Source organism: Ochotona curzoniae, unplaced genomic scaffold, assembly GCF_017591425.1.
Source record: "Ochotona curzoniae isolate NIBS_2020 unplaced genomic scaffold, NIBS_Ocur_1.0 contig_2469, whole genome shotgun sequence".
Lineage (NCBI taxonomy): Eukaryota > Metazoa > Chordata > Mammalia > Lagomorpha > Ochotonidae > Ochotona > Ochotona curzoniae.
In genome coordinates, this window is record NW_024465471.1 from 877,618 (window position 1) to 904,327 (window position 26,710).

General features: G+C 54.9%; 3 protein-coding genes across 3 annotated transcripts; all 3 read right to left on the reverse strand.

The window, feature by feature from the left end:
• Window positions 1–11,098: 11,098 nt before the first annotated feature.
• Window positions 11,099–12,914, reverse strand: UBL4A (ubiquitin like 4A). The gene is made up of 4 exons (XM_040974710.1): window positions 12,816–12,914; window positions 12,526–12,631; window positions 12,111–12,319; window positions 11,099–12,021 (listed from the first exon to the last, which is right to left on the reverse strand). Exons 1-4 carry the CDS (start codon window positions 12,861–12,863, stop codon window positions 11,911–11,913), a joined length of 474 nt encoding a protein of 157 aa, XP_040830644.1. The 5' UTR covers window positions 12,864–12,914; the 3' UTR covers window positions 11,099–11,910.
• Window positions 12,915–13,683: 769 nt separating this feature from the next.
• Window positions 13,684–15,291, reverse strand: SLC10A3 (solute carrier family 10 member 3). Its single transcript, XM_040974711.1, has 2 exons — window positions 14,943–15,291; window positions 13,684–14,855 (listed from the first exon to the last, which is right to left on the reverse strand). Exons 1-2 carry the CDS (start codon window positions 15,252–15,254, stop codon window positions 13,866–13,868), a joined length of 1,302 nt encoding a protein of 433 aa, XP_040830645.1. The 5' UTR covers window positions 15,255–15,291; the 3' UTR covers window positions 13,684–13,865.
• Window positions 15,292–20,140: 4,849 nt separating this feature from the next.
• Window positions 20,141–25,883, reverse strand: FAM3A (FAM3 metabolism regulating signaling molecule A). The gene is made up of 10 exons (XM_040974636.1): window positions 25,758–25,883; window positions 25,341–25,413; window positions 23,990–24,103; window positions 23,461–23,484; window positions 22,127–22,250; window positions 21,984–22,042; window positions 21,565–21,615; window positions 21,266–21,350; window positions 21,063–21,189; window positions 20,141–20,682 (listed from the first exon to the last, which is right to left on the reverse strand). Exons 2-10 carry the CDS (start codon window positions 25,351–25,353, stop codon window positions 20,587–20,589), a joined length of 693 nt encoding a protein of 230 aa, XP_040830570.1. The 5' UTR covers window positions 25,354–25,413; window positions 25,758–25,883; the 3' UTR covers window positions 20,141–20,586.
• Window positions 25,884–26,710: the final 827 nt, after the last annotated feature.

Sequence of the window (26,710 nt, forward strand, 5' to 3'; positions counted from 1 at the left end):
TCTGTTGGTTCACTGCTCAGAGAGCTACAACACCTATGACAAAGCTTCTGGGTCTCCCATATGAGTGCTGGGACCGAAGGACTTGAGCCATCCTCTGCTGCTTTCTAAGGTGCATTAAAAGGGAGCCAGATGGGAAGCAGAGCAGCAGGGCCTTGAACCAAAGCCCACAGAGGATACTGGCATTGCAGGTTCTGGCTCTATGCAGTGCACCACAATGCTGGCCCCAGCTCTACTCTTTATTTGTTTTGTTTTGTTTTGCGTTGGGGGCCAGTGCAAGAGCATAGTAGGCAAAACTTTGGCCTATAGTACTGGCATCCTATTTGGGTGCCCATTCCAATTCCAGTTGTTCCACTTCTGATTCAGCGTCCTGCTAATGGCTTAGGAAAGCATCAAAAATGCACAAATTCCCGGGCCCCTGCACGCATCTGGGAAATCCAGAGAAAGCTCCCGGGTCTGGTCTGACCTGGCCTAGACCTTGCAGCCATATCTGAACTCAACCAGTGGTTGGAAGATCTCTCTTTCTTTCTGTTATGACTCTGTCTTTCAAATAAAACTATCAATCTTTAATATAAATGTTTATTTTTTATTTGAAAGGCAGAGTTACAGAGACAGAAGGAGAGACACACAAGCAGATATTCCTCCACCCATTGGCTCACTCCCAAATGGCCCTAATGGCTGGAGCTGGGCTGCAGTTGCAGCTGGATCTCCCATCTACATGCAGGTGCACAAGGCCTTGTATCATCATCCATTGCTTTCTCAGATTCATAATCAGGGAGATGGATGGGAAGTGGAGCAGCAGGGACTGCAACCAGTACCATTACGGGTTAACCCAGTGCACTGCAACGCCGGCACCTACAGCTCCACTCTATTTTTTCCATCACTAAACTTTGCCAAATGGTTCCATTGTATCATAGTTCATTCTATGATGTAGCAAGGTAGATTAAAAACTATTTATTTTCATTTGAAGGCAGATTTACAGAAAGAAGGAGACAAGAAAATCTGTCTAGTCGCTGATTCGCTCCCAATGTGGCTGTAATAGCTGGAGCTGAGCCAATCCAAAGCCAGGAGCTTCTTCTGCATCTCCCATGCGGGTGCAGGTCCCACAGCTTTGGGTCATCCTGACTGCTTTCCCAGAACACAAACAGGGAGCTGGATGGGAAGTGGGGCAGCCAGACATAAACTAGCATCCATATGGGATATTGGTGCTTGCGGGAGGAGGATTAGCCAGTTGAGCCATTGTGCCAGCCCTGCAAGGTAGATCTTAATAAATGTGTGTGAGAGTATTAGGTAGGAAGAGAGAAACGCACCTGTGTGTGTGAGGGGCCTAAGGCAAGAAAAGCTTCCACAGACAGAAAGGAATGCAAGCATCTGGCAAGTGCACAGTTGATACTGTAAGGTCCTGTCCATACCCCAATCATTTTCTGGGTAGTCCTGGCCTTCCTCCCAAGGAAAGCACCCCAGGAGAATCTTGTGTGCCTGGCTACTCAGTCTGATAACACTGAGCAATTAAACCTTGTGAGGAATTTCACCTGTTCAATACCCAGCAAAACCTTTGTCCAGGGAAGGACTGGAACCAATTATAAGGCCCAGTACGAACGCAGACTAAACTCTGAGCTCAGCTTAGCTCTTAGCTCTTCCTGCTACATCTGACTTTGACCAGTTTGAATAACTGGACTGGGATCCCATGTAGGTGCCAGTTCGTGTCTCAGCTGCTCCACTTCACATCCAGTTGCCTGTTTGTGGTCTGGGAAAGCAGTGGACAACCCTATACCCTAAGACCAGGCACCCACTTGGCCTTGGGACCCTGCACCCGTGTGGGAGACCCAGAAGAAGCTCCTGGCTTCAGATTGGCTCCGCTCCAGCCATTGCAGCACTTGGGGAATGAACCAGCGCATGGAAAACCTCTATCTTTCCTTCTCTCTGTAAGTCTGCCTTGCAGTACCTGTATGCAGCAATCACATCAGTACTGTAGCAAGCCAGGCCTCAGCCTGCTTGTGAAAAAAGCAACTAGCAAGAAAAAAATTTCTAATGACAAATAAAAATTTCCAGAACATATTGTCATGTGACAAAAGTGCAAAGGACATCTGTGCTCAGTGACCCACCCCCCGCCATGTACAACTCTAGTCACACTCACAGTTACACATGCTTATTAAGGTAAACAAAACAAAACAAACATAGGCTGGTCCTGTGGCACAGAAGGTGAAGCTACCACCCGTGGTGCTGGCATCCCATATGGGCACCAGTTCAAGTCTTAAAGTCTTAGCTCCCTGCTTATGGCCTGGGAGAGCTTGGGAGGACGGTCCCAGTGCTTGGGATGCTGCATCCACTGAGAGACCTGGAGGAAGGTCCTGGCTTAAGCCCCATTTCAGCCAGTACAGCCATTTGCGGAGTAAGCCATCGGGTGAAGGATCTCTGGTTCTCCCTCTCTCTCTGTGGCTATGCCTTTCAGATACAATAAATAAATACTGGGCCCACTGCAGTGGCCTAGCAGCTAAAGTTGTCACCTTGAATGTGCTAGGATGCCATATGGGTGCCGGTTCTAATCCCAGCAGCCCCGCTTCCCATCCAGCTCCCTGCTTGTGGCCTGGGAAAGCAGTGGAGGACGGCCCAAAGCCTTGGGACCCTGCACCTGCATGGGAGACCTGGAAAAGGCTCCTGACTCCTGGCTTCAGATCAGCGCAGCTCCGGCCATTGCAGCCGCTTGGGGACTGAATCAATAGATGGAAGATCTTCCTCTCTGTCTCTCCTCCTCTCTGTGTATCTGAGTTGCCAGTAAAAATAAAATAAATCGTAAAAAAAAAAAACCAGTAAATGAATATTTTACGAACTGGGAGAAGGATAAATCAGAAACTAATTAAAATAGTCAACTACAAGGGCTTGCGATAACTATGGATCTATTAAATTTTTTTAGACTTATTTATTTGAAAGGCAAAGTTAGAAGGAGAGGCAGAGAGATGTCTTCCATCTGCTGCTTCACTCCCCAATGGCCACAGCTGCAGAACTAGGCCAGGCTGAAGCCAGGAGCCAGGAGCTTCTTCCGGGTCTCCCATGTGGATGCAGGGGCCCAAGGACTTGTCTTTTTTGATTTTCCAGCAAATCACTAACCATGTGGGATGCTGGTGTTTCAAGCATTAACTTATTACTGTGCTAGCCTCTGCCAGAATTCCTTAGAATATAGCTTTTTCTGTACTTTCGCCTTTTAAACCATATCGATATTTTACTGTGTAAATAACAAATTTAGGATCTGGTGCAGTAGCCTACTGGTGAAAGTCCTCACTTTGCAGGGGCTGAGATTCCATATGGGCCCTAGTTTATATTTCAGCTGTCCCACTTTCCTTCCAGCTCCCTGCTTGTGGCCTGGCAAAGCAGTGGAGGATGACCCAAAGCCTTGGGACCCTGCACCCGCTTGGGAGACCCAGATGAGGCTCCTGGCTCCTGGCTTCGGATCAGCTCAGCTCTGGCCGTTGTGACTACTTGGGGAGTGAAGCAGTGGATGGAAGACCTTTCTCTGTCTCCCATTCTCTGTAAATTCGACTTTCCAATAAAAAAAAAATCTTTAAGAAATTTAAATCAATGGAAAAACAAAAACCAAAACCCAAGTGCTGTAACTGCCAACAAGTAGTGCCTTGTCTTGTAAGCACAGCTGTGTCCATCCCCTCTGAGGGCAGAGGACAGCGAGGACTGGCTTTGCTCTTAGCATGTTTGTTGTCGATGATGCTTATTTGCAGACGGACTCAGTATGCTACAGGAGCAAGTGGATTCATGTTGTCTCATTGTGATGTTAGAATTCAATTGGGTGTTTCAGTATGAACTTGTGATTTCTTAAAATAGTTCCTAGCTCTCGTCATCAAAAGAACCCTAAAAGCTGCAGGCCCACGCCGGCGTTCCACGTGAACACTGCTTCCAGAACTGCAGCGCCTCTGAGCCAGCTCTGCTAATGAAAAGTGGCAGCAGAGGGTCTATGTCGTGTGGCAGACCCACATGGAATTCCCAGCTTCTAACTTCAGCCTGTTCCAGACCAGTTATGGCCATTTGAAGAATGAACCAGCAGATCTCTCTGTTTCTCTCTGTCACCCTATCATTCAAATACATGCATACACACTTTTCCAAGAGGCAAGGAAAGATCCTAAACAATGACACCTTGTACTGTTGCTTGACTGAAACTCCTGAACTCATATGGGACTTCAAACCCTAGTATTTTTAGAATTTATTTTTATTGGAAAGGCATATTTACAGAGAGAGGGAGATAAAGATCTCCCATCCGTTGCTTCACTCCACAAGTAGCCACAATGGCTACAGCTGAGCTGAGCTGAAGCCAGGAGCTTTTCCCAGGTCTCCCACATGGGTGCAGGGTCCCAAGGCTTTGGACCATCCTGGACTGTTTTCCCAGGCCACAAGCAGGGAGCTGGATGGGAAGCGGGGCTGCTGGGACACGAACTGGCACCCCTATGGGATCCTAGAGCTTGAAGGGGGAGGTGTGGCTAATTGAGCCATTGAGCTGGGCCCACAGTCTATTACTTTCTTCCACTCTGCTTGAAGAATTGGCTCTGATGCGTGCAAGACGAGCATTCACTGAGCCACTGCACTGGGTCCCCGGGCTTTTTTTCTTTTCTTTCTTTTTTTTTTTTTTTTTTTTTTTTTGGCAGAGCATTTGTTTTATTTTGTTTTGTTGTTTTATTTTAACTTTTCCCATTTTAAATTATATTTTTCACAATATTTACATAGTTAATTAGGGTAAAAAGGTTCAAGGGCTACAGGACAGTGGGTAAGACTATTATTTCCACATTTTTTCCTGTATCTGGGGTAAAGCGGGGGTAAAGGGAGAAGCCCCACCCAGTCTCCCGCCCATTCCAGGTCCCTGATGTGGGGCGTGCTCCGACGGTCTTGCTTGCTCAAGTGGTTTTGAGAGTTCAACAGTTATGAATTGCTGCCAGTCTCGCCACTCCAAGCACGATGAGATCGCTGAAGAATCCACTGATTGACATAGTCCATCATAGAGTCTCCGTTTGCCCAGGTTTTCACTGCCAACAGATAGCTGAGGTGGTTGATTGACTTGTTCTGTCCTCTGTCTCCTCATGGTTAGGGTTCTGAGTCTGGCAGTTCGACTGGGGGATCCCCAAAGAAACTTCATCTGAGGTGTTCCCAGGCCAGATTCTTGTATGTACTAGCAAGTACAGGGCCCAGCACAGTCCATCGCCCCATTCAGCTGGTGGTTGCACTTGCTGGGCCGGCTCTACTTCCATCCCTGTCTTCCACTGGAACCAATGGGTGTTGCAGTCCAGCCTGGTTCTGCCCAGCACACACTCAGCCCTCACATAAACCAGTGGGAGCTGCAGCCTAGTCAGAGCGACCCACAATAACCCCCACCAGGCCTGCCCCCTGCCCTGGTTTGCCAGTATGTGCAACAGACTAGTACAGTCTGTCTCACATCCCATTTGGCTCTCGTACATGCCAATGGGTATTAAAGCTTTGTTCCATCTAACCAGCTCCACTATCCAGCCCTCACGCATGTTGTTGAGTGCCTCTCTGTCTAGCCACCCCAGCCTCTGTCCTGGTTTTCATGCCCCCGTGGGAGTGGGAACCCAAGAGGGAGGAGCCACTATTTCCCTTCTAGGCCACTCCCACTCCCAGATTATGCACTCTCCAGGTAGTTCTGTGGTTTGACAGAATTAGCCCCCAGTGCCAGCTTCTGCCAGCTGATGCTACGACTAAGCCCAAACAACCCTCACCCACTCTAATTTTGCTTGCACCAGTAGGAATAATCAGCCCAGCCTGGCTTTTCCCTGATTTAGTCCACATGAGGCCCACTGGTGTTGTAGCCCTGCCTGGTCTGGTCTGCCTCCATCCCAGCTCATGCTCTCCAGGGGTGTAGCAGTCCAGCAAGGGAACCTCCACCCCTTATTCCCCCTGCTGGCTCTGCCCCCTCCCTTCCTGGTTCTCACGTGTGCTGTTGGGCACTGTGGTCACATCTGGTACAGGCAACCTCACCTTGGCATTCCGTATTGTGCACTGGTTTTTGTCGTGACCGAACCTGGCTCGACCCACACTCTGTTCCGGTGCTTGGATTTACCAGTGGATGATGTGAACTGATTCAGCCTGGTCTGCCCCCAGCCCATGCCAAATGTATGCCAGTGGGAAACTTCCCATGGCCTGTTCTGGGCTGTTTCCTATCATGCTTTTTGCATTCACCTGCCAGGTCTGTGTCCTGCCAGAGGAGTTGCCCAGGCTCCTCCATCAGAACCTCTCCCAGTGCCAGATTTCGGGCATACCAGTGGGTCCGTGAGCCAGCCCTACTCAGTTCACTTCCTGTCCTAGCAGGAACAGTGGCCTCTCCTGACTGGCCTTCAACCCAATCTGGTTCTTGCTGTTGGATGTTTCAACCCAGCCATGGCTCGTCCATACCTCCATACAGCTCACATGTGGCTCACTGGGGGCTGAGACCTAGCCTAGTCTGTCCCACATCTACCCTGGTCTTCCAGAGCATGAGATGGTGTTGGAGTCTGGCCCGGCCTTGTGCGTCTCTTCCCAGTCCACACTTGTGCCAAGGGAGACTACAACCGTATCCTGATCAGAACGCAGCCCCATTCCAGCCACGTGCCCCTTGGTGGGAACCTCAACCCAGCTGGGGCATCTCCTTAGCTCCCCAACCGGGCCTGTTCCAAGCCATAAATTGCACGCATGCCAGTGTTTGCTCTGACTTAGCTTGGCACAGCCCCTCACCCATCCCGACCCCTGCCTTAGACACTGTGGCTTAGCGTCCTTGGCTCTTGCAGACCAGCAAGTGCAAGAGCCTAGTTTGGCATGACCTGTGCTCCATCCTGGTTTCTAATTTTGCTTGTCAGGCCCCCAGTCTTAATCAATAGTACTGACAGGGCAGAAACTTCATTCAGTTTACAATGTATTGGATCAGATTAACTTCTGGGGTGGAATCCCAATGATCTAATCCATGCTGTCTTCCTACAGACACAAACACTCCCTGTTTGTAGCCATGTAGACTCTGCCAGCAGGATGCTCATCTCTGGATTAGCAGTCTTGACCTCACATCTTTAGAACTGGAAGCTAGCATAATCTTTTTTAAAGATTTATTTATTTTTTTATTGGAAAGTCAGATTTACAGAGAGAAGCATAGACAGAGAGGAAGATCTTCCATCTGCTGGTTCACTCCCCAAGTGGCTGCAATGGCCAGCTGGGCTGATCCAAAGCCAGGAGCCCAGAGCCTGTTCTGGGTCTCCCATGCGGGTGCAGGGTCCCAAGGCTTTGGGCCGTCCTCCACTGCTCTCCCAGGGCACAAGCAGGGAGCTGGTTGGCAAGCGGGGCTGCTGGGATTAGAACCGGGGCCATATGGGATCCTGGTGTGTGTAAGGCGTGTATTTTAGCTGCTACGCTCTCATGCTGGGCCCATAAATCTGTTTTCTTGATAAAGTTGGTCTGTTCAGGTATTTGGCAATTATAGTCCTGAAAAGCTAATACATGCCAGTAGTATCCAACATATGCTATGTGCATATCTTGCTTTGTAAATGCCATTTCCTAGGAAGACAAGCTAGGTTTTCTGGAGAAATAGCTGATTCTTAGGCTGCAATAGGGAAAAACATGAGCTCCATGTAGGGTATCTTGTAGTGCCAACAAGTAAGGCTTTGATGGAGAAACAGAAAGATGCAGCAGGTGTTTGGCATGGCAGTCAAGACACCATTTGGGGCACCAGATTGCCACGTCAGTCTCTTGTTTCACTCAGCTTCTCGGGTTCTGATGCAGCTTCCTGCTAATGCACTTCCTGGGAGGCAGCCCGTGATGGCTCAAGGACTTAAGTCTCTGGCACCCATCAAGGAGGCTCAGACTGAGTTCCTGCCTTCTGATTTTGCCTGGTCCAGGTCTTGCTATTGGGAGCATTTGAGGAAAGAACCAGCACGTGGAAGATCTGTCTTTAGGAAAAAACAAGACAAACAGTAGGATAGGCAGGGCATGTCAAAGCAACACAAGAGCCAAACTGAAAGAACATACATTAGAACCACGTGACCATCTATAAAGATACTAGAAGAGGGTCCAGCAAGACAGTCTAGTGACTAAATCCTTGCCTTGTACGCACTGGGATCCCATATGGACACAGGTTTAAGTCTCAGCCGAGATCCCATATGGGTGCCAGTTTGAGTCCCGGCAGCTCCACTTCCCACCCAGCTCCCTGCTTGTGGCCTGGGAAAGCAGTGGATGACGGCCCAAAGCCTTGGGAGTCTGCACCCACGTGGGAGACCTGGAAGAGGCTCCTGACTCCTGGCTTCGAGGATCGGCACAGCTCTGGCTGTTGCAGTCACTTGGGGAGTGAACTAGTGGATGGAAAATCTTTCTGTCTCTCATTCTCTGTATATCTGACTTTATAATAATAATAATAATGCAAAGAAAAGAGCAAATGAAAAGGCATGCTCTTTTTTTGTGAAGTGGCAACTCACAAGTAGAGAAAATAAGCCCAGAAAAATCATTTTGCAATTACCAACACAGTAAGTTACCAGGTTAATAGCTGGTTTAGGCAAGGATCTTCGTTATAAAAGCTGACAGGGAGCAGAGCATTCATGGACTCAAAGCATTATCTACCTTACTTGTGAACCAGGAAGGGAAAAATGCAGTTTTCTAAGAGAAGCTTGTCTGGTGGCCATCACCTTGCCTCCCCAGCAGTGGGCCAATCTGGCAACAGTACCTCTTTTTTTAAGATTTATTTATTTTTTTTAAGATTTATTTTTTATTTTTATCATGAAGTCAGATATACAGAGAGGAGAGAGGGGAAGCTCTTCTACCTGGTGATTCACTCCCCGCGTGAGCGCAACGGCTGCAGCTGAGCCGGTCCGAAGCCAGGAGCCTCTTCCGGATCTCCCACGTGAGTGCAGGGTCCCAAGGCTTTGGGCCGTCCTCCACTGCTTTCCCAGGCCACAGGCAGGGAGCTGGATGGGAAGTGCGGCTGCCGGGATTAGATCTGACACCCATATGGGATCCTGGCACATTCAAGGCGAGGACTTTAGCTGCTAGGCCATTGTGCTGGGCCCCAGCAGTACCTCTTGATGCTGTTGGGAAGGGGTGTGCACTGGGAGGACTCAGCATAAAGTGCTCAGGGAGGAGGGAGTAAGGGACACAGGCTGGCTTGCGTCCTGCTCGCCAATGTCCCAGCTGCCCCTGTCCCGGGCAGCCTACTGCACTGAGGCTGCCCTGAGCGTGCAAGCTGCCAACAAGCTATGGGTTTCACTATTCCATGGGCCCTGCCTATTGCTGCCATATTAAAGGCCGCAAATCCGGGCCCTCCCTGGAGATCATGTTGTGTTGCCAGGGGGCAGCTAGGGAGTGTCAGGACCTGGCAAAGGGTGCCATCTCTAGGGGTAGATGTGGCACCAGCCTTTCACAGAGTTTCTGGACATTTGGGGCTGCAGCTGTACACAGCTACTCCAGGTACTTGCTTCTGGCTGCCCCTTCTGCCCTTGCTTCCCATCCCAGCATTCTGCCAGCCCTCCCTGGCCTCCTGAACTCGAGGAATAGCATTTGTGCTTGCCTCTTAACAACTCCCACCCCTGAGCACAGCACAAGCTTCTTGGGACAAGAAGGTCCTGGGCCCTAGCACAGTTCCGCAGCTTCCCTTGCCCCTTAGCCAGCGAGCTTCTGCTTGACTGCGTGCAAGCTGCCTGTTTGTGTGCGATCTAGGGACGCTGTTTAGCCTCCAGCTCACCTACCGCTGTTGAACAGCCGCGATAGTCACCTTGTCAGTTCTTCACACTACACTCTTGTGGGAAGACCTGCTCCAACCTCACAGGTTCTGTAACTTCCCATCTGGCACAGCAGCTTACTACAAGGACTCAGGAGTTCCACTAGGCCTGGATTGCAGTTCTGATGCTTGCACTTCCCAGCAGATGAGATGGTAACGACATAGGAAGGACTTGGAACTATGCGGCAGTATCCACCCAATAGCACCTGCTCTTCCTGTTTGCTCCTCTGGATCACTTCTCACACAAGGGAGGCCTCAGCAACCGCCTTGAAGAATCCCCTCTGCCTACGTAGTCTTCTGTCTGAGCTCCTCCCACCTAGCCTTCCAAGGTGACAAAACTACACCTGGTCCCACGCAGGCTTCCGCTCTTTCCGCAGCTCCCAGTGGCCCCCAATCTTGTCCTCTCCCTCCACAGGCAGCCATGGCCAATCTTCTCTTTTCAGGACAGGCAGTTTCCTGAGCACCTAACAGGTAATCTGTCGCCCTCCGAGCTGGAAGGCGCCTGTCCAGCAGTCTCTCTCGGCCTGTTCAGTGGGGCTGAGTTCCTGTGGGAAGTGTACATGTCTGAGAACACACAGCACAGTGCCTGGTGCGTTATAAGCCTCCAAATGCATCTGCAATCTGAGCTCTCTCCCCGTAGCCCTTCCTCATTCACCACTTGCTAGCTTCTCATTGTCCCTCTGACGTAGTGTGTTCCCAGTAGCAGCCTACATTTAAGACAGCCCTTCTGTTCTCCCGCAGGACCCTTCATCTCTGCATCCCAGGAGCAGCCCCAATGACGTGCTGGCCCCTCCACCCAAGGACTGGACGCAGCATGCACTTGTGACCAATGAGAAGACAGCGTTTATTTCTTGGGGACATCTGAGACAAAAGCGGCAGTCTAGAGAAGGCGCGGGGCTGGCTGCCCACCAGGATTCCCAGGGAAGATGAGGCGGACAGTGCAGTACACACAGCGTGGCGAGAAGCAAACGAGCCATGGTGAACTGCTCGCCCACTGCCAACACTCTTGGGCTCTGCCATCTCGGAGGCCAGACCAACTGCCTGTGCTGTCAGGCCAATGGCTAGAAACCCAAAGCAGCGTAGTTAACACAGTTCTTTTTGGCTGACAGGTGCACAGTCACCTTCAGAGTGAGTATCCTAACTCGGAATAAATGAGAGCAGTGTTCCCGCCCCAGACAGCACAGCACAACTCTTCTCAAAGGTCCCCTGAGAGCCCCGGGCTGCACTGCTCTCCACAGCCTCTACCCTCAGGCCGCTGCGGCGCAGGCAGCAGGGCTCCAGGCAGGGAAGGCGCAGGAGAGGAGACCCCGCCCGCCTGCACAGTGCTCACGTCCCTGCAGGACATCAGGGAAGCCCGCGGGGAGGAAGCAGTGCCACCGTCAGTGCCCTGGCCCTCCCCAGTGAAAGCCTTAATGCAGCTGTGGCACAGGAAGCAGCCATCCGTCCTCCATGCTGCGGCATGCCTCCACGACACCGCCCTGCTTAGTCACTTGTCGCATCTCATTGGGGGAGAAGGTGCTGAGCAGATGCTGAGCAGCCAGGGCTGGGACAAGCCGTCTCTGGCCGTTGTGTCATTTTTGGCTTCAGTCTGTTTACTGAACCCAGGAAGAAAAGCACTGGGGCAGGGGACAGGGGACAGGACACCCCTGCCCCAGGCTGGGGTAAGGATGGAAGAGCTGGACTCGGTGTGGAGGCATGGCCCTCACGGTACAGTCGGTGGCTGTGGAACCCCAAATGGTAGAGGGGTTTTCCCCAAGTGACACCATGGAGCTGGGGGAATCGAGCAGCACCTCTGTCAAGTGCAGCTGGGGGTTCTGCCAGACCCGCCGGGGGTCAGGTCACAGCACTGGGCAGCAGAGGCCCTCCTGGGAAGGACTCCTTCCCAAATGTGACACACCATGGCCCGTCCTGGCAGGAGCCCCTGTCTCGCTCTTATGATGAGGCACTTCTAGAAGCTGGCTGCACTCAGATTTGGCTTCTCCTGCCTTACTGTGCTGCCCCACCTCTTCCACAGGCTGTGGGAGTGACCCCAGGCCGAGCGCTTCGAGCTAGCAAGAACCAGGTAGCTGCCAGCTACTGTTATTCTTATGAGCCAAACTGCCACGTGAGAACACATTTAATGCAACATGCAGCTGCGGCCTGGCCTCTGGCTCCTCCCCCACGCTGCACAAGTGCTATTTGGGCAACCCCTTCTCCAGAGCCTCAGACCCTTCAGGGTGCAGGAAGCGGCTTGCCAAGCGCTCGATGTCGTCCAGGGTCAAGCGGCTCAGGGATCTCTCATAGTCCTGAGGAGAGAAGGCCAGGGGCACTCAGGGGGCTGCGGGGGAGGGACACTGCCGGGAGCGGAGTGCAGGTCCAGGGCGGCCTTGCTCACCCTCTGAAGTTGCTCCAGGACCCTGCTGGCATCTGCTGCACTGAAGTGGCGTGCCAGGACTTTGGAGATCAGCTGCCAGACGGGTGGGGGTGGCGAATCGGCCGCTCTCCGCGCGGTGCCTTCCGCTAGTACCACCTTCTCCAGGGGCTTGACCACTAGGTTCAGCTTGGAGTTGGGCCCGATGCTGTAATCTGACAGTCGTTTCCCATCTGCCAAAGAGAGCCTGGTGCAGTTTCCCACCCACAGCCGTTGGGGTGCCTCTGAGAAGCTATGCCACCTCAGCAACCCGAGTGGAACGCGGCGCACTCAGATGGGACTTGGTAGGGGAGCACTCGTGGGGCGCTGATCCACAGCACCGCAGCCCGTCCCCCAACTTCCTGCGGGGCTCCCTGGGCGTCTCCTCACCCTGGCTTACCTGCAAGGGCCTTGCCCTTGAACAGCAGTCGTTGCTGGTGCACGGGGACGTTCAGCCTCTCGGAGACTAGCTGCTTCAGTGTGGATACCTGCTCGTCCTCAGGCACCTGCCAGGCCGAGGGTCAGGAGGCAAGGGTTGAGTCCACGAGCCAAGGCGTCTCCTCGGAGGGTAGCTCTCCCGGCCTCCCCGGCCTGGCCGGCCCGCCCGTCCCGTTCCCGCCCTCGGTCCCGCGCCAGGAGCGGGGGAGCGCGCGAGCGCGGCACAGTGGTTCGGGCCTGGCGGTGACCTACCTGCAGGCTGCACTCGCGGCCCTGGAGCGCCTTCACCGTCAGCTGCATGGCGGCCACGGCGCCGTCCACTACGGCCCGCGCGCGCCCCAACAGCCCCCCGCCGCGCGCCGCCGCCTCGGGCGCGCGCCGGAACCGCCCGCCACCGCCGGAAGCGGCGAGGGGCGCGCCCGCCGCCTGCCAGGCCCGGCCCCGCCTCCCGCGCGCCTCGCCCCGCCTCCGGCGCGCTCGGGCGCCGGCCCCAGGAGGAGGAGTCGCCGTGGGGTCCCGCCCAGCGGACGCGAGGAAGCGTCTCCCTCCGCGCGCAACCCTTCCCCGCTGGCCGCCGCGAGCGGCGGGCGGTGGTGGATGGAAAGGCACCCGTGCCGATCCTGCTCCGGCTTTGGGAGGAGCTACGGCTTGGGGCCCGTTTGCTCTACCTGGGAACAGGGACTTGAGGAAAAGAATGGGCCAGGAGGGCGGCGCGTCCCGCGGACGGCCTGGTGTGCCCTCAGTTCCCAAGCTGCTGGTGGCCCGGGCCAATGCGAGCCCCGATTCTCTGCTTCCCAGCGAGGTCCAGTCCTGCCTCGTGTATTTCTGTCTCCTTGCTTTTAGTGTAGCTGCGAAAACCCCATTGGCACTTCATCAGAGCAGGCAGGAAGGTCGGCCACGCCTCACCGCCCCCACCCCAGTCCTTGTAGAATGGAGATGCCCACTCCTGAGAGGGAGGGGACGCGGGGTGTGGTGCCGGAAGTCCTGCAGAGACCACCTAAGTTGGCCTTTCTACCCTGAGCTACACCTACCTAGGCCCCAAAGGAGAGACTGGAAGGGGTCCGGGTGCGTTTCTTTCTTTTATTGAAATCTATTTTGTGGGCAGTGCCCATTTGCCTAACTCAGCATGGCCTCTGGCGCTTTGAAAGCTGGAGAATAAAAAAAATCAGTACAAAAAATAAGCCTGTATTTTTTGTTTTCCAGCTGCATAGTGCGTGAGAACTAAAGGCCTTTGGTACGCAAGAACTGTGGGCATGGTGGAGTCTCGGCGCTGAGGGTGAACAGAGCTGTGACCCAACAGCCTCAGGAGACAGCGAACAGGCTGCTGTAGATGGAGCGGCCGATGAGCAGGGCTAACATCTCGGAGGTGCCGCTGAGCGCCACAATGAAGGGCGCCTGGGAGGCGTAGTCAGCCTGAAGGTGGCGCAGGGACAGCTGCAACATGGCTAAGGCCAACAGGCTGTTTTGCACCCCTACCTCGATGCCGACGGTCCGCCGCTGGGCCACTGGCAGCTTCAGACACGTGGCTAGACCATAGCCCACCAGGAGGCCAACAAGGGGCACTGTGAGGCCCACCAGCACGATAGGCAGCCTGACCCCGGCCAGAATGAAGACGCCCATGTGGTAGGCGAGGAAGAGGCCGGCCAGAAGCAGCACGACACTGAAGGGCCTAATGGCCTGCAGCAGCAGCTGCGAGAAGCGAGGCAGCCTGGACTTGATGAGCACACCTGCTGCTGTGGGGGTGGCGATGAACATCAGCGTGCCCAGGATCTTGGAGATGGGCACATGGAGTGTTTCATGGATGCTGAGCAGGTGGCTGTAGATGGCTGAGGACAGGGGCAGGAAGGCAGTGGCGGCCACCGTCGAGGTGAAAGTCATGGAGATGGCCAGAGTGACATCCCCTCCAAGGAGGAGGCTGAAGAGGTAGCTCCCTCCGCCGCCGGGCGATGAGCACGTGATGATGAGGCCCAGCGCCAGGGCCTTAGGCAGCATGCAGACTTTGGCCATCAGGAAGGCGTACAAGGGCATGACCAGAAACTGGCCCAGGAGGCCCAGCAGCACGGGCTGGGGGCTATGTATGAGTCCCTTGAGAACCTCGAGTTCCACTTTACAGCCGAATGAGCACTTGTTCACAAAGATCAGAGGCAGGAGCAGATAGAGTATCGGGCTCTCAGAGAAGTGGGCTTGGGCCGCGCCCACGGCAGTGAGGCCGTCCGCAGCAGGCGACACCTTGATGCAGAAGTCTCGGCGCTCCTCAATGAGTGTTGGGGGAGCGTCATGCGGGTCCACGAGCTGGATGTGGAGCGGGGCCAGTCCAGCCAGCCCGGAACGGATGCTCACCACGAAACTACCAGCGCCGCCCCAGCTCACGGCACTCACATTCTTGATTGTCAGCACCTCTGTGTCCAGTGATGTGACCCGCAGGGAGGGGCCCAGGCGTGTCCCATTCGTCTGGCATGGGTAGTGGCTTGAGATCACAATGATGCCCTCGCTGTCCTCAGGGAATTCGAACTCCATCGCAGAGCCGTCCCCAATGCTCAGGTAGTGGCCCCCTGTCAGTGGCAAAGTGTGGCCCCGAACACTGTTGCCGCTCATGCCCTGTGGCAGGCTGACGAACAGCAGGGCAGTTCTAAACAGGCTCAGGGGGGCTGTGCCAGCACCCCGCCTGCCTTTGCTTTGCCTTAACATCATGGCTCTTCCCACAGGACAGCATGCCCTGGCTCCGGCGGCTCAGGGCGGCACTCTGGCTCCATGGGCTGCTCGTGCTCCTGAGGACAGAGGGGACACAGAAAGAGCCAAGAGCCCTGAGCACAGCAAGCCCACATGACAGAAGACTTGGCAGGGCCCTGGCCCTGAGTTGGTAGATGGGTAGGCAATAACTAGTGCCAACACACAGCCCCTGTAGAGGGGTCACTTACACATAGGTGTTCCCATGCAGCTGCAGCTGCCTGCTGACTCCCCTGAGTTTGCCCATCGCGATGACTTTGCAGTGATGTCCTAATAGCAGGGACTCAGAGACCCCATCCTGACTGGCTCCGTTGCGGCTCTAGCAGGGCTGTCGCTGCCCCACAGTGAGCCAATAAACAAGACTGCCGGGTGAGAACAAAAGGTGCTGATGGGGCTGGGGATGTGCGCCAGGGCCAGGAGACCAGACTTGGGTGCTTGAGTGTCATTTGGCAAAACATTGTGAACCCCAAGGATGGGTTTGTGCCATGTGTACACAGCAGGGAAGAGTGCTGGCCCAGCCCACCTTCCCTACAGTGTTGACATGGACGTCCCAATGGGAAGCAATCTTCCATCTTCAGGGAAGTTGCTAGAAGGAGTGGCATGAGTGAGTCAGGTACAGCCACATGGCTGCTGGGGTAGGAGGCTCTAGTGCTCCTAGGCCTGTGTGTTATACCTGAGAATCTGGGGCGGGTCCACAGCGTCCTCCCACCATCACATGTGCCCCACCCAGGACAGCCTTCCACTCCCAGTGGCACTCCCAGTATTTTTAGGGTGTAGGTGCCTTGCTGTTGACCTTGGCCCTTCCTCATCTGAGCTGGGCGAGACTGCAGAGCTGAGGGGGTAGTGGGCAGGCTAAGCAGGAGTCCTCTGCCTGGCAAGTGTACTTTGTCCCTACCCTAGGAGGGTATAGCCTCTGCTGGCTTGGAGTTTGGGTCACTTACCCTGGAGGCCTGGTTCAGCCTTGTGTCTCACTGCTGAAGGGAGGCGGGAAGACCAGAGTGGGGGCAGAGTCAGAGTGGAGGGAGAGCACGCAGGCACCAGGACTGCAGCCAGCAGGCTGGTGTGAAGCAGTTCAGGAGTGGCCAAGGGCCATCCAACCCATAAGCAACCCTTCCAAAAGGGTTGGTGGCTTTCAATCACAGCAGTGGTTTGGCCCAGGCCCTTGGCTGTGACTGCTCCAGGAGTTTGAGCAGATGCATTCCAAGGCAGAAGAGTGAATTCGGCCTGATGCTTTCTGCGTACAAGCCGCTGGAGGTCCGGGGTTAACTGGTGGAGTCCGCCAGATGTCGGGTGGAGCTGAGTGCAGTTGGGAAGGGAGGGAGCGTCGCCGTCCTGCAGCTGGCAGGTTGGCGACCTGGCAGGGTGGTCTTGGGGTCGGGAGTCCCGCAGCAGTGCCAGGCCTCTCAGCGCGCTGCGGCGGTCCCGTGCATCGGCGCGAGAGTGGGTGATCGCGGCGCGGGGCCAGTGACGGAGGCTGCCTCCAGCCGATCCCTTGCCGGACACAGGCTCTCACCTGCCGCCGGCCACCAGGGGTGGGACCAGAGGCTGCCAAGGCCGGCAGACAAACGCTAGCTCGGTCCGCCGGGGTGACGCCCCACTCGCCGAAACCCCGCCCCTCGCGCCAAGACTCCTCCTTCTCTCTGCGCACCGGCCGCGGCCGTGCGGGGTCGGACCGGAAATGACGTTGTGGGAGCGAGCGGTGCCGCGGGCGGTAGGGAGGTGCTTCTCGGGTCGCGGCTGGAGTGGCGTGGTTTGGTGCAGCTTGTGGACCGCGGGGCTCATTCCATTTCTCCTAGATACTCCCGAGTACGTTGTGACTTGCACGGACAGTGACACACACGATTAGCCACCAAGGCTGACACGCCGAGGGCTTTTGCCACGGACCGGAGCCCTAGGTTAGGCTTGCGGACCCGTTGTTGCCATCGGCACGGTCTGCAGCCCTTGCAGAAACAAAACGTAAATGGGCGGCAAAAGGATGGGAAACAAAGCTGAGGCTGAAGAAAGGATGACAAAAGACAGTAAAAGCAAATGGATTTGGTTCAGCAAGGTTGTGGAAAAATTCGTGGCACTGACGCACGCTGTTCCTCCAGGAGATGCGCCAGACCCTTGGTTGCGGATGATGGAAACCTTTCATAGTGCCAATTGATTTTTTTTTAAAGATTTATTTATTTTTATTGGAAAGTCAGAGAGGAGCAGAGACAGAGAGAAAGATCTTCCGTCCCCAAGTAACCACAACGGCCAGAGCTGAGCCGATCAGGAGCCAGGAGCCTCTTCTGGGTCTCCCACGCAGGTGCAGGATCCCAAGGCTTTGGGCTGTCCTCCACTGCTTTCCCAGGCCACAAGCAGGGAGCTGGATGGGAAGTGGAGCTGCCGGGATTAGAACTGGTGCCCATATGGGATCCCAGGCGTGTTCAAGGTGAGGACTTTAGCCACTAGGCCACACCGCTGGACCCAAAGATGTTAATTTTGCTGTAAAAAGTTTTTGTAATTCATTCATAGTTTTCTCATAATATGCATTTCTATGAAATCTTGAAGATCCCTTGAATGCCTCAGTTTCAAATTTTACACCAAAACATTGTTTTTTAAATACATATATGTATTTAGACATTTATTTATTTTTATTGCAAAGTAGATAGGAGGAGAGACAGAGAGGAAGATCTTCTGTCTGATGGTTCACTCCCCAAGTGACCGCAACGGCCAGAGCTGAGCCAATCCGAAGCCAGGAGCAAGGAACTTCCTCCAGGTCTCCCACGCAGGTGCAGGGTCCCAAGGCTTTGGGCCGTCCTCCACTGCTTTCCCAGGCCACAGGCAGGGAGCTGGATGGGAAGTGGAGCTGCCGGGATTAGAACCATTGCTCATATGGGATCCAGGCACATGCAAGGCAAGGGACTTTAGCCACTAGGCCACCGGGCCGGGATCTTTTAAAATATATTTACTCTTTTAGAATTGTTTTCATTTTGCTTCCACAGAGAGTGAGAAGTATCTTTCATCTTTGGTTCATGCCCCAAATGACAACAGCAGCAGGACTGGTCCCGGCAGGAACCCGGAACTCCACTGTGGCTCAGGCAAGAGCCATCACCTGCTACCTTCCAGGGCGCACATTATCAGGAAGAGGGGATGATGTACAGCCTTGAGGGGAATTAGGCGCTCTGCTAAGGAATGCAAGTGTACAAGAGGTATGTTAACTGCCATGCCAAAACCCACCACTAAGAACTTTGTATTTCACTTGCCATGATGTATTTGAAGTAGTCTCATGTTATTTCCACTCTATAAGTAAGACAGCTAATGAAGCAAAGAGCAGAGCTAAGCAATGCAGACATGTCACTGGGGCTACAGTTATCTATGGGATTTGCAGTGGAAACAACTGGTCCGACTCCCCCTCTATCTGCTTACACCACTTTAGGTTTGGATCCTGGACCTTGTGACTAAAAACAACTGTAAAAGGGTAGGCGTTGCCAAGGGAGAGTGGGGTTGATTTGGGGACAAAAACCCAGAGAGGGCCTCGTGTGATTGCTCAGTGGCTAAAGTCTTGGCTTGTGCACAGCAGGATCCCATATGGGCACCGGTTCTAATCCTGACAGCTCCACTTCCCATCCAGCTCCCTGCTTGTGGCCTGGGAAAGCAGTGGAGGACGGCTGAAAGCCTTGGGACCCTGCACCCGTGTGGGAGACCCAGGAGAAGCTCCTGGCTCCTGGCTTCGGATTGGCTCAGTTCCAGCCATTGTGGCCATCTGGCAAGTGAACTAGCAGATAGAAGAGCTCCTTTCTATACTTCTGCCTTTCTAATAAAAATAAAATCTTTTATTCATTGGAAATGCAAATTTGCAAAGAGGAGGAGAGACAGAGAGTAAGCACTTCCGTCCGTTGGTTCACTCCCCAAACGACCGCAATGGCCAGAGCTGAGCCAATCCAAAGCCAGGAGCCAGGAGCTTCTTCTGGGTCTCCCACGTGGATCCAGGGTCCCAAAGATTTGGGCCGTCCTCCACTGCTTTCCCAGGCAGGGAATTGGGTGGGAAGTGTGACCGCTGGGATTAGAACTGGTGCCCATATGGGTTCTGGTGCGTTCAAGGCCAGGACTTTAGCCACTATGCTATCATGCCAGGCTCAAGTATCAGGAAATCTTTAATTCATATGTGCACCAAGAGTGCCCCCAAAGGTCAATAGAGGGCTCTAGGAGACCACGCTGCCAGAGGGCCTATGGGAAAGCGTGTTCCTTTGTGCTTAGCACATGAAGTCTTGCCATGTTGGCTACTGGGATCACTGTCTCCAGGACAACTGAGCGGGGGCCTCCTTACTTCTCTTGCTTGGCCTCTGGGTGGCATCAGAACTACTTCACCCCGTTTTTCTGGATGCCCACTGCAGCATGTCTCTCCATGCCACCTCCTACCATGCCACCTTCAGGAATCCTGAGAGGCCCTCGAGTCATCACTGTGCACTAGTACCTTCATCTAGTTAGTCCAGACCAACTTCCATGAGCCCAGACCACTTGTGTGCGGAACCGGTTCTCGCTTAACAGCACAGGACTGCAACTATGAGGAACCCTCCAACACACCAAAGGGAGTCACCCCTCACTTCTCTTGGGAGACCTGCTGGCCTCGAAGAAAAGCCCCTGCATTCCTCTCCCTGTCCCTGCAGGCCCTGTGTGCAGAGGGTCAGCTTGCTGCAGCCCTGGTGCACACAACCATCTCTCCTGGACCAGGCTAGGTGATGGCAGCTCCACAGCCACTGTAGAGCACAGTGGAGACTAGGGCTCTGTGGGGAAGCGGGTGGAGACTCCAAATCTCAGCGCTCGCCCCTCCTTCATACAGCAGCACCCACGGCTCTCCAATGATGACAGCAGCTGGATCCCGCTGAGAGCCAAGACTTTATTAAGAGGTCATGTAGAAGGCAGGCCCTCTGGTAAGGCACTGTGATCAGGCCCAGGGTGAGCGTGAGGCAGTCTGCACTGGGGTTATGACTCATCAGAACTTGGTACTTCCAGTACTAGAAGACACTAACCTGCCAGGTAGCTAGGAAACAGGCAGGATGTGGCCTGAAGAACAGGGTGCACTAGGGCCTGCTCTGGGGGGATGGTTTCAGAAAGAGGAAATAGGCCCTGAGCCCCCCCCCCCGACAAGGTGCAAAGGGCCCAGCCCCTAGAGCAGCACCATCTGTCTCCAAGATTTGTTCACACCTTGGAGTTGAGGTGCTAGGGCCAGGGAATGCTCCTGCCTCACCTTGAGGCGTGGGCATGGGCCTCAGCCCTGTGCTGGCATCACTGCCAGTGTCCTTGCTTCTGGGGCGCGGTGCTCTGCATGCTAGCTGGCCACGCCTCGCCGTGGGATGCAGCCTTCCATCTCCAGTGCCTCGGGCCAGCCCTCGTACTTGTTGGTGTGCTTGCTGTTCTTCACATGCTGTGGGCAGGATGGCAGGAAGTCATGGCCTAGCCCTTGGACAGGGACGGAAACAGACTAGGGCCCAGCTGGCCATTCCCTTGTATTGTGTGCTGTGCATGGAGCAGGAAGATGGCTGGGGAGTGGCTATGGGACTGAGCTGTTCTTTGGCTAGAACCTTCCCCAAACCATCAGGTGTTGGTATGCTATGGAGAGCCAGAACTGCCTCTTGCCCAGCTCCTGGCACACAGCACAGAGTGAGTAGCAAGTGGGGAGCAGACACTCCGGGGGGGGGGGGGCGGTGGCCAGGGCTTCTCCATTTAGAGTCCTATGGGAGCAAGACTTGGAGGAAGCCCATGAGGCCTGGTGCTCTGGCCAAACTGCCAGACTTCACACCATACCTGTTCAAAGGGGCTCTTGTTCTGCACACCCTTGGCCCCCACAAACACCCAGCTGTCCCGGAAGGCCAGTTCCTTAGCATTCCTGCTGCCCAGCTCGCTGAAAAGCTTCCTGGTCTCCTCATTCATCCTGCCATGTGGAAGGAGGAGACATGAGTTGTCACTGCACAGAGCCAAGGCCTAAGCGGGCCTAGGCAGTTACTCACTTGGTGGCTGGGTCGTCGTAGGATGCCACAAACACCAGGGTGCCTTCATGCAGTGGCCTAATGAACTTGAGCAGGTCATTGACATCTGTGGGAGGTAATGGACGGGCACAGGCCCTGGGGAGCATCTCTCCCTCACCGAGCCCTGATTACCAAGTGGGAAAAGCAAGCAGGGCTTGGAGCAGGTGTGTGCAGGGACATACTGGAGTAGGAAGTTGGGGCCATCCCTGGAACCGGAAATGGCTCCTGCACACAGCTCCCCATAGGCGGTGCTGAGAAGCCTAAGAGTGAGGACTACTCACCTCCAGCCCACATGTCAAACGCCCGGGCCTCGATGAGCTCCCCGTTGACCCCTGTGTCAACAGAGACGGACTCAGGATAGGGCAGGAGGTGGTCAAATGGGTACAGCCCTTCGGAGAGTTTGTCACATGTCCTTCCAACCCCATCACCATCTCCATTTCCGGACAGGTGCAGCCCATTCAAAACTATGGGGCCTCTGCTGGCATTTGAGGCCCCTGAAGAAATGTTCTAGCTCTTTAGTGCTAGTGTGCTTTTGTTCATTAACCCCTTTCCTAGGCCATCCTGGGAATTCCTGGAGGGGAGGGCCAGGGCTAACTCCCTGAAGTACCCCAGGCAGGGGGCAGGGGAGGAGGGCAGTAGGTCCCAGCACGGCTCCCACCTGTTCACGCTGACCCCTGAGCACACCACACAGAGAACTCACCATTCACCAGGGCGATGTTGAGCCCACGGCCCACGTTGTCCTTGACACTGCTCATGAGCCTAGCAGGAGAAGGGAGCTGTGCTTTGCTTTCCCACACGCGACCTTCAGCCCGTCCCCAAGCCCATTCACCAAAGGAAGCTCACATCTTGTCCTCGAGGCAGATCTTGGGCCCAATGACGTTGGCGGCTCCACTGACCATGCGGAAGGCCAGGTGTTCCTCAGGACATGGTTGGGGCAAGCCACACTTGTACTTCCTGGCCCGTGGCTCTGGGCAGAAACAGTAGGTGTGACCCACGGGCCTGGCCCGGGGGTCACCTGAGATCTGAGAGGGGGATGACCCACAGGATTGAACAAGCGAGCACGGGACAGGGAACCAGCAGGAAAGGGGTGGTAGCCCAGGCCAACGTCAGAAGCACTTGTACAGATAGTCTGTGCCTCACGGCAGCTGCCACAGGGATGGCAGGGAAAAGGCGCTTCGCTACTCCTGCGAGCAAAGGAACCAGGGGAAGGGCTGGCCTGGGTTACTGCACAGCCAGGACCAAGGCAATTGTGGAGAGAAGCATGCCTGCGGAGGCTGCGCACTCATGGCATGGCAATGGCAGGGTGAGGCAAGAGGACATGCCAGGTAAGCTAAGGCATACTCCCAGGCCCTCGGACTATGACCTGGCTTCCAAACAGGCTGCTGCAGAGAAATTAGTTCCGGTGATATCACAAGTGGGGTCACCTGAGCCCTCACTGCAACAGGCTTAATGTCTTACAAGGCATGCAGGGGGCCACCTCATTGTGGAGGCCGACTCAGACGACACAAGCATGAGCCCAGGCATGTGGAAGGTGACAAGAAGCCTTGATTTCAGGCTTCTAGAACTATTAGCTTCTGTTGTGCAGTCAAGAGAAATTGATAGATTTTGGAACCACAAAGTAGGGGTGATTCAGTAACAAATGGCTACAATATGGAAATGACTTTGCAATGGGGGCAGTAGGTGGGTAGAGGCCATAGACTTTGAAGATGTTAGAAAAGACCTAACTTGCTTGCAACAGAGTGTTGGTAGATACACGGATGGTCAAGCGGATTCTGCTTAGGGTTCATAAAGGAGAAAGAGAGCTTTTATTCGAGAAGATCTATCTATCCATCCAAGTGCAAGTAGAATGTTACCAGAAACAGCAACATTAAAGGCCCTGCTGGTTTCCGGAAGGAGCAAAGGCAACTTTTGGTATGATGTAGGGAAGAGCTTGCAGACAGGACCTAAGTGCTACTGTGTATATTTACCTGAGGAGAGTTCTATGACAAGTTCTGAAGCTGTGGCCTAGTTTCTCCTTGCTACAGATAGTAAAATGGGAACCAGAAAAGCTGAGGCAAGCGCTGCCAAGCCTGAGCCAGCACTGTATTCTGGCGACTTCCTTTCTAGGTGTACAGTCTGCAAGCGACCCGACTGCGACGCTTGTACAGAAGTGGGGGTTGAGGAGCTAGGAGTCTTACCTGCTGTCACAGAGCTTTCTGGGCCTGTGGGGACAGAGAATTGCTTGTTAGCACTGAGGCCTCCCAGGGCCTGTGGCCAGGCTCAGGCTGAGACCGGAATGCTCCCTGCTCAAGCAGAAATGCTGTTCAGATGCAAAACTGTTTGTTTCAGGGAAAGGGCGAACTGGACTTGTGAGAAGTGCTGGATGAGGGCTTGCTGTTAGCAAAACACAGAGGCCTCTCCCCGGGTCAGAGCATGGTGCAAGGCCTGCAGGGAGCAGCTAGGGCCTTCCCCACGGTGCTGCACGCAAGCCCCACTGAGTCCAGCTAGCTAGAGAATTCTCATTTGTGGCTTCTGGCCTTCTTGGCCACTGGAAATAAACCGGTGACAGTAGGAAGGCTAAGCTGACGCGAAGAGGCAGGTGGAGAGTGGCTACAGACGGTCTGCCAGCACCAGAACAGAGACGCCCTGGCAATCCAGCCCAGGCCAGGCCTCAGCTGAGCCACCCCCTGGAGCTCAGCAGTGGGCAGTGCAGGGTCCCCCACTCACTGGTGAAGAGCTGCTGGATGCGAGGGAAAGCACTGCCGGGCCCGCCCAGGAGAATACTGCCTATGAACCAAGTAAGGCCCACGACGATGACCAGGGCCACGATGCGCAGGGGACCTGGAGGGGCAGGGCAGACAGGGGGAAGCCCACCTCAGACACGAAGGCACTCCACAGTGGCCTTTCACAGTCAGGCCTCCTCTGCCACCAGGGAGGAAGGGACTACGGGACCACAAGGGGTCTGGCTGGGAGGATCTGCCAGGCCGAGCTCTGACAAGCCTGGTGCTCCCAGGCCGTTGGAGGATTCGAGTTGGTTCTGTGAGGTTTCCTAGTGTTTACGGCCAGCAGGGGGCTCCAGCCCTCCTGCAGGTATCCGCTCAACTTGCTACAACAAAGACCAGCTCCTTTCACTTGCACGCTGTCTCTATTCCTTCCTCCTAGTCACAGTGCATGTCCCTAACATTTTCTTTAAAAATATGTTGGTTTGGAATCTTTTTCAATGTTTATTTTCATCTACTTGAAAGGTAGAAAAAGAGACATCTTTCATCCTTCAACACAGGAGCCATCGTCTGCTGCCTTCCAGGAATATTAGCAGCAGGCTGGAGCAGGAGCGGAGCAGGCAGGATTCCAACTGCTACTCCAGTCTGAGGCTCAGGGATCCCAAGGGTGGCTTCATTTACTGCATCCCAGCCCTGCGATCCTTACGACCAGTGCCTGCTCCTCTGTGGGCGGAATCCGAAGATCTCCCTTGGCAGAGTTCAGTTGAATTTTCAGTATGTGTCATCTTACAGCAAAGAAAGCTAGTTACTTGGTGCGCAGTTTAAGTCGCTGTTTGAGGGCCCGGTGCAATGGATGAACTTAATCCCCCCCCTCCCCCCCCCCCGCAAGTGTCAGGATCCCCTATGGGCACCAGTTTGTGTCTCAGCTGCTCCACTTCCCATCCAGCTCCCCGCCTGTGGTCTGGGGAAGTAGTGGAGGACGGCGCAAAGCCTTGGGATCCTGCACCCGTGTGGGAGACCCGGAATAAGCTCCTGGCTCCTGGCTTCAGATCAGCTCAGCTCCAGGCCCTGTGGCCATTCAGGGAGTGAACTAGCAGATGGAAGGATTTTTTTTTTCTCTCTTTGTCTTCCTCTCTGTAAATCTGCCTTTCCTACAAAAATAAGTAAATCTTTTAAAAAACGCATTTGAAATTAAAAAGAAATTAACAAGGTGCAAACAAATGGAAGGAATCCCATGTTCAAATTAACTCAGGGTACTGACTGAGTGTTTGTGCACAGTCCATTTCCCAAAGCAAACCCAGTGAGCCACGCACGCTTCTCCGGACACAGGATGCTGGGGCACCGTGGAAGCCACCCACCTGCCAACCTCATGTCCACTTCTCCCGCTGTGTTGGGACCGCCGGCAGGTGCGCTGTTTGGGGACCGTGCGCGCTGGGGGGGGAGGGGGAAGAAAGAGGAAGAGCTGGTTTGGGTGGAGGTCAGGGGCAAGGCTGCTGGGCACCCGCGGGAGAGGCGGGCACCGTCCGCGCTGCGACTTGCTCTTCCAACCAAGCACCCGGCCAGGCCGAGCTCCCCGGCAATGCCGGGAGAAGCCCCGCCCGGCCAGGAGAGGCCCCGGAAAGCAGCGGCTCGCAGTCATGCCCACCGGAGTCTCCAGACCCCGGGCGTGGAGGCAGTTCTCGAGGACTCTGGCCCCTTCCTGTGCGAGGCCCCGAGCTCGGCCCGTTCCCCCAGGCCAGAAGGATGCAGACCTGAGCGGCCTTCCGGGAACTTGCCTGGCTGTGGGGAGACACAGGCTCAGTCAGAAGGGTGCCCTGGCCCGCCGGCCGCTCGGCTCCCGAGCTCGGCCAGGGCTGGCCAGCGAGCGGCGCGGAGCGGTCCTGCAGGCCCGGCAATGGCGGCCGGGGCGGGGCCAAGGCCGGCTCCGCCCCCCGTCGCCGCCGGGCTCCGCCCAGGCCCGGTCCCGGTTCCCTGGGGACTGGAGGAAGGCCCTGCGCCGGCCCCGCCCCGGAGGGCGCGCTGGAATTCCTCTGGAACGCGAGCTCCGTGCCCTGCTCGGTTCGGTTCCCAAGGCCTGGGAAGAGGGAAACGGGCGTGGGAGTATAGTCAGAAAATTCCCTGTTTTCAAAAACTGAGCTGAAATTGCTAATATAATACGATGCCTATATAAAATACTTTTTCAGGAACACAGAAGTTACAGAAGTGAATCTGGGAAAAACCTGCAGAATTCCAGAAGCCTGAGCCAACCTGCCAAAAAGTGGCTTCGTTTCCTACCGGCGCGTCCCCACTGTGTTGCAGTGGCACGGCGTGACAGAGACAGACACACCTGCCACTTCATGGTTCACTACCCAAAGACGCACCAGTCAGGACGTGCTTAGGCCAAAGCCAGGAATCAGGACCTTCACCCCAGGTAAGAGGTAGAGAGTCGAGCTCTGGGAACCTTTTCTGTTGCTTTCCCAGGCCATTAGCACAGAGCGCTGGAATCGGCAGTCGCGGGGGAGGGGACTGCTTAGGGGCTACATCCTAGTTTTATCTTTATCTGTGCCAGCTTGCTGCCCTGTAAACCACTGCCTTCAACACCGGGTCCCATATGGGCACCGGTTCTAATCCCGGCAGCCCCACTTCCCACCCAGCTCCCTGCCTGTGGCCTGGGAAAGCAGTGGAGGACGGCCCAAAGCCTTGGGACCCTGCACCCGCATGGGAGACCTGGAAGAAATTCCTGGCTCCT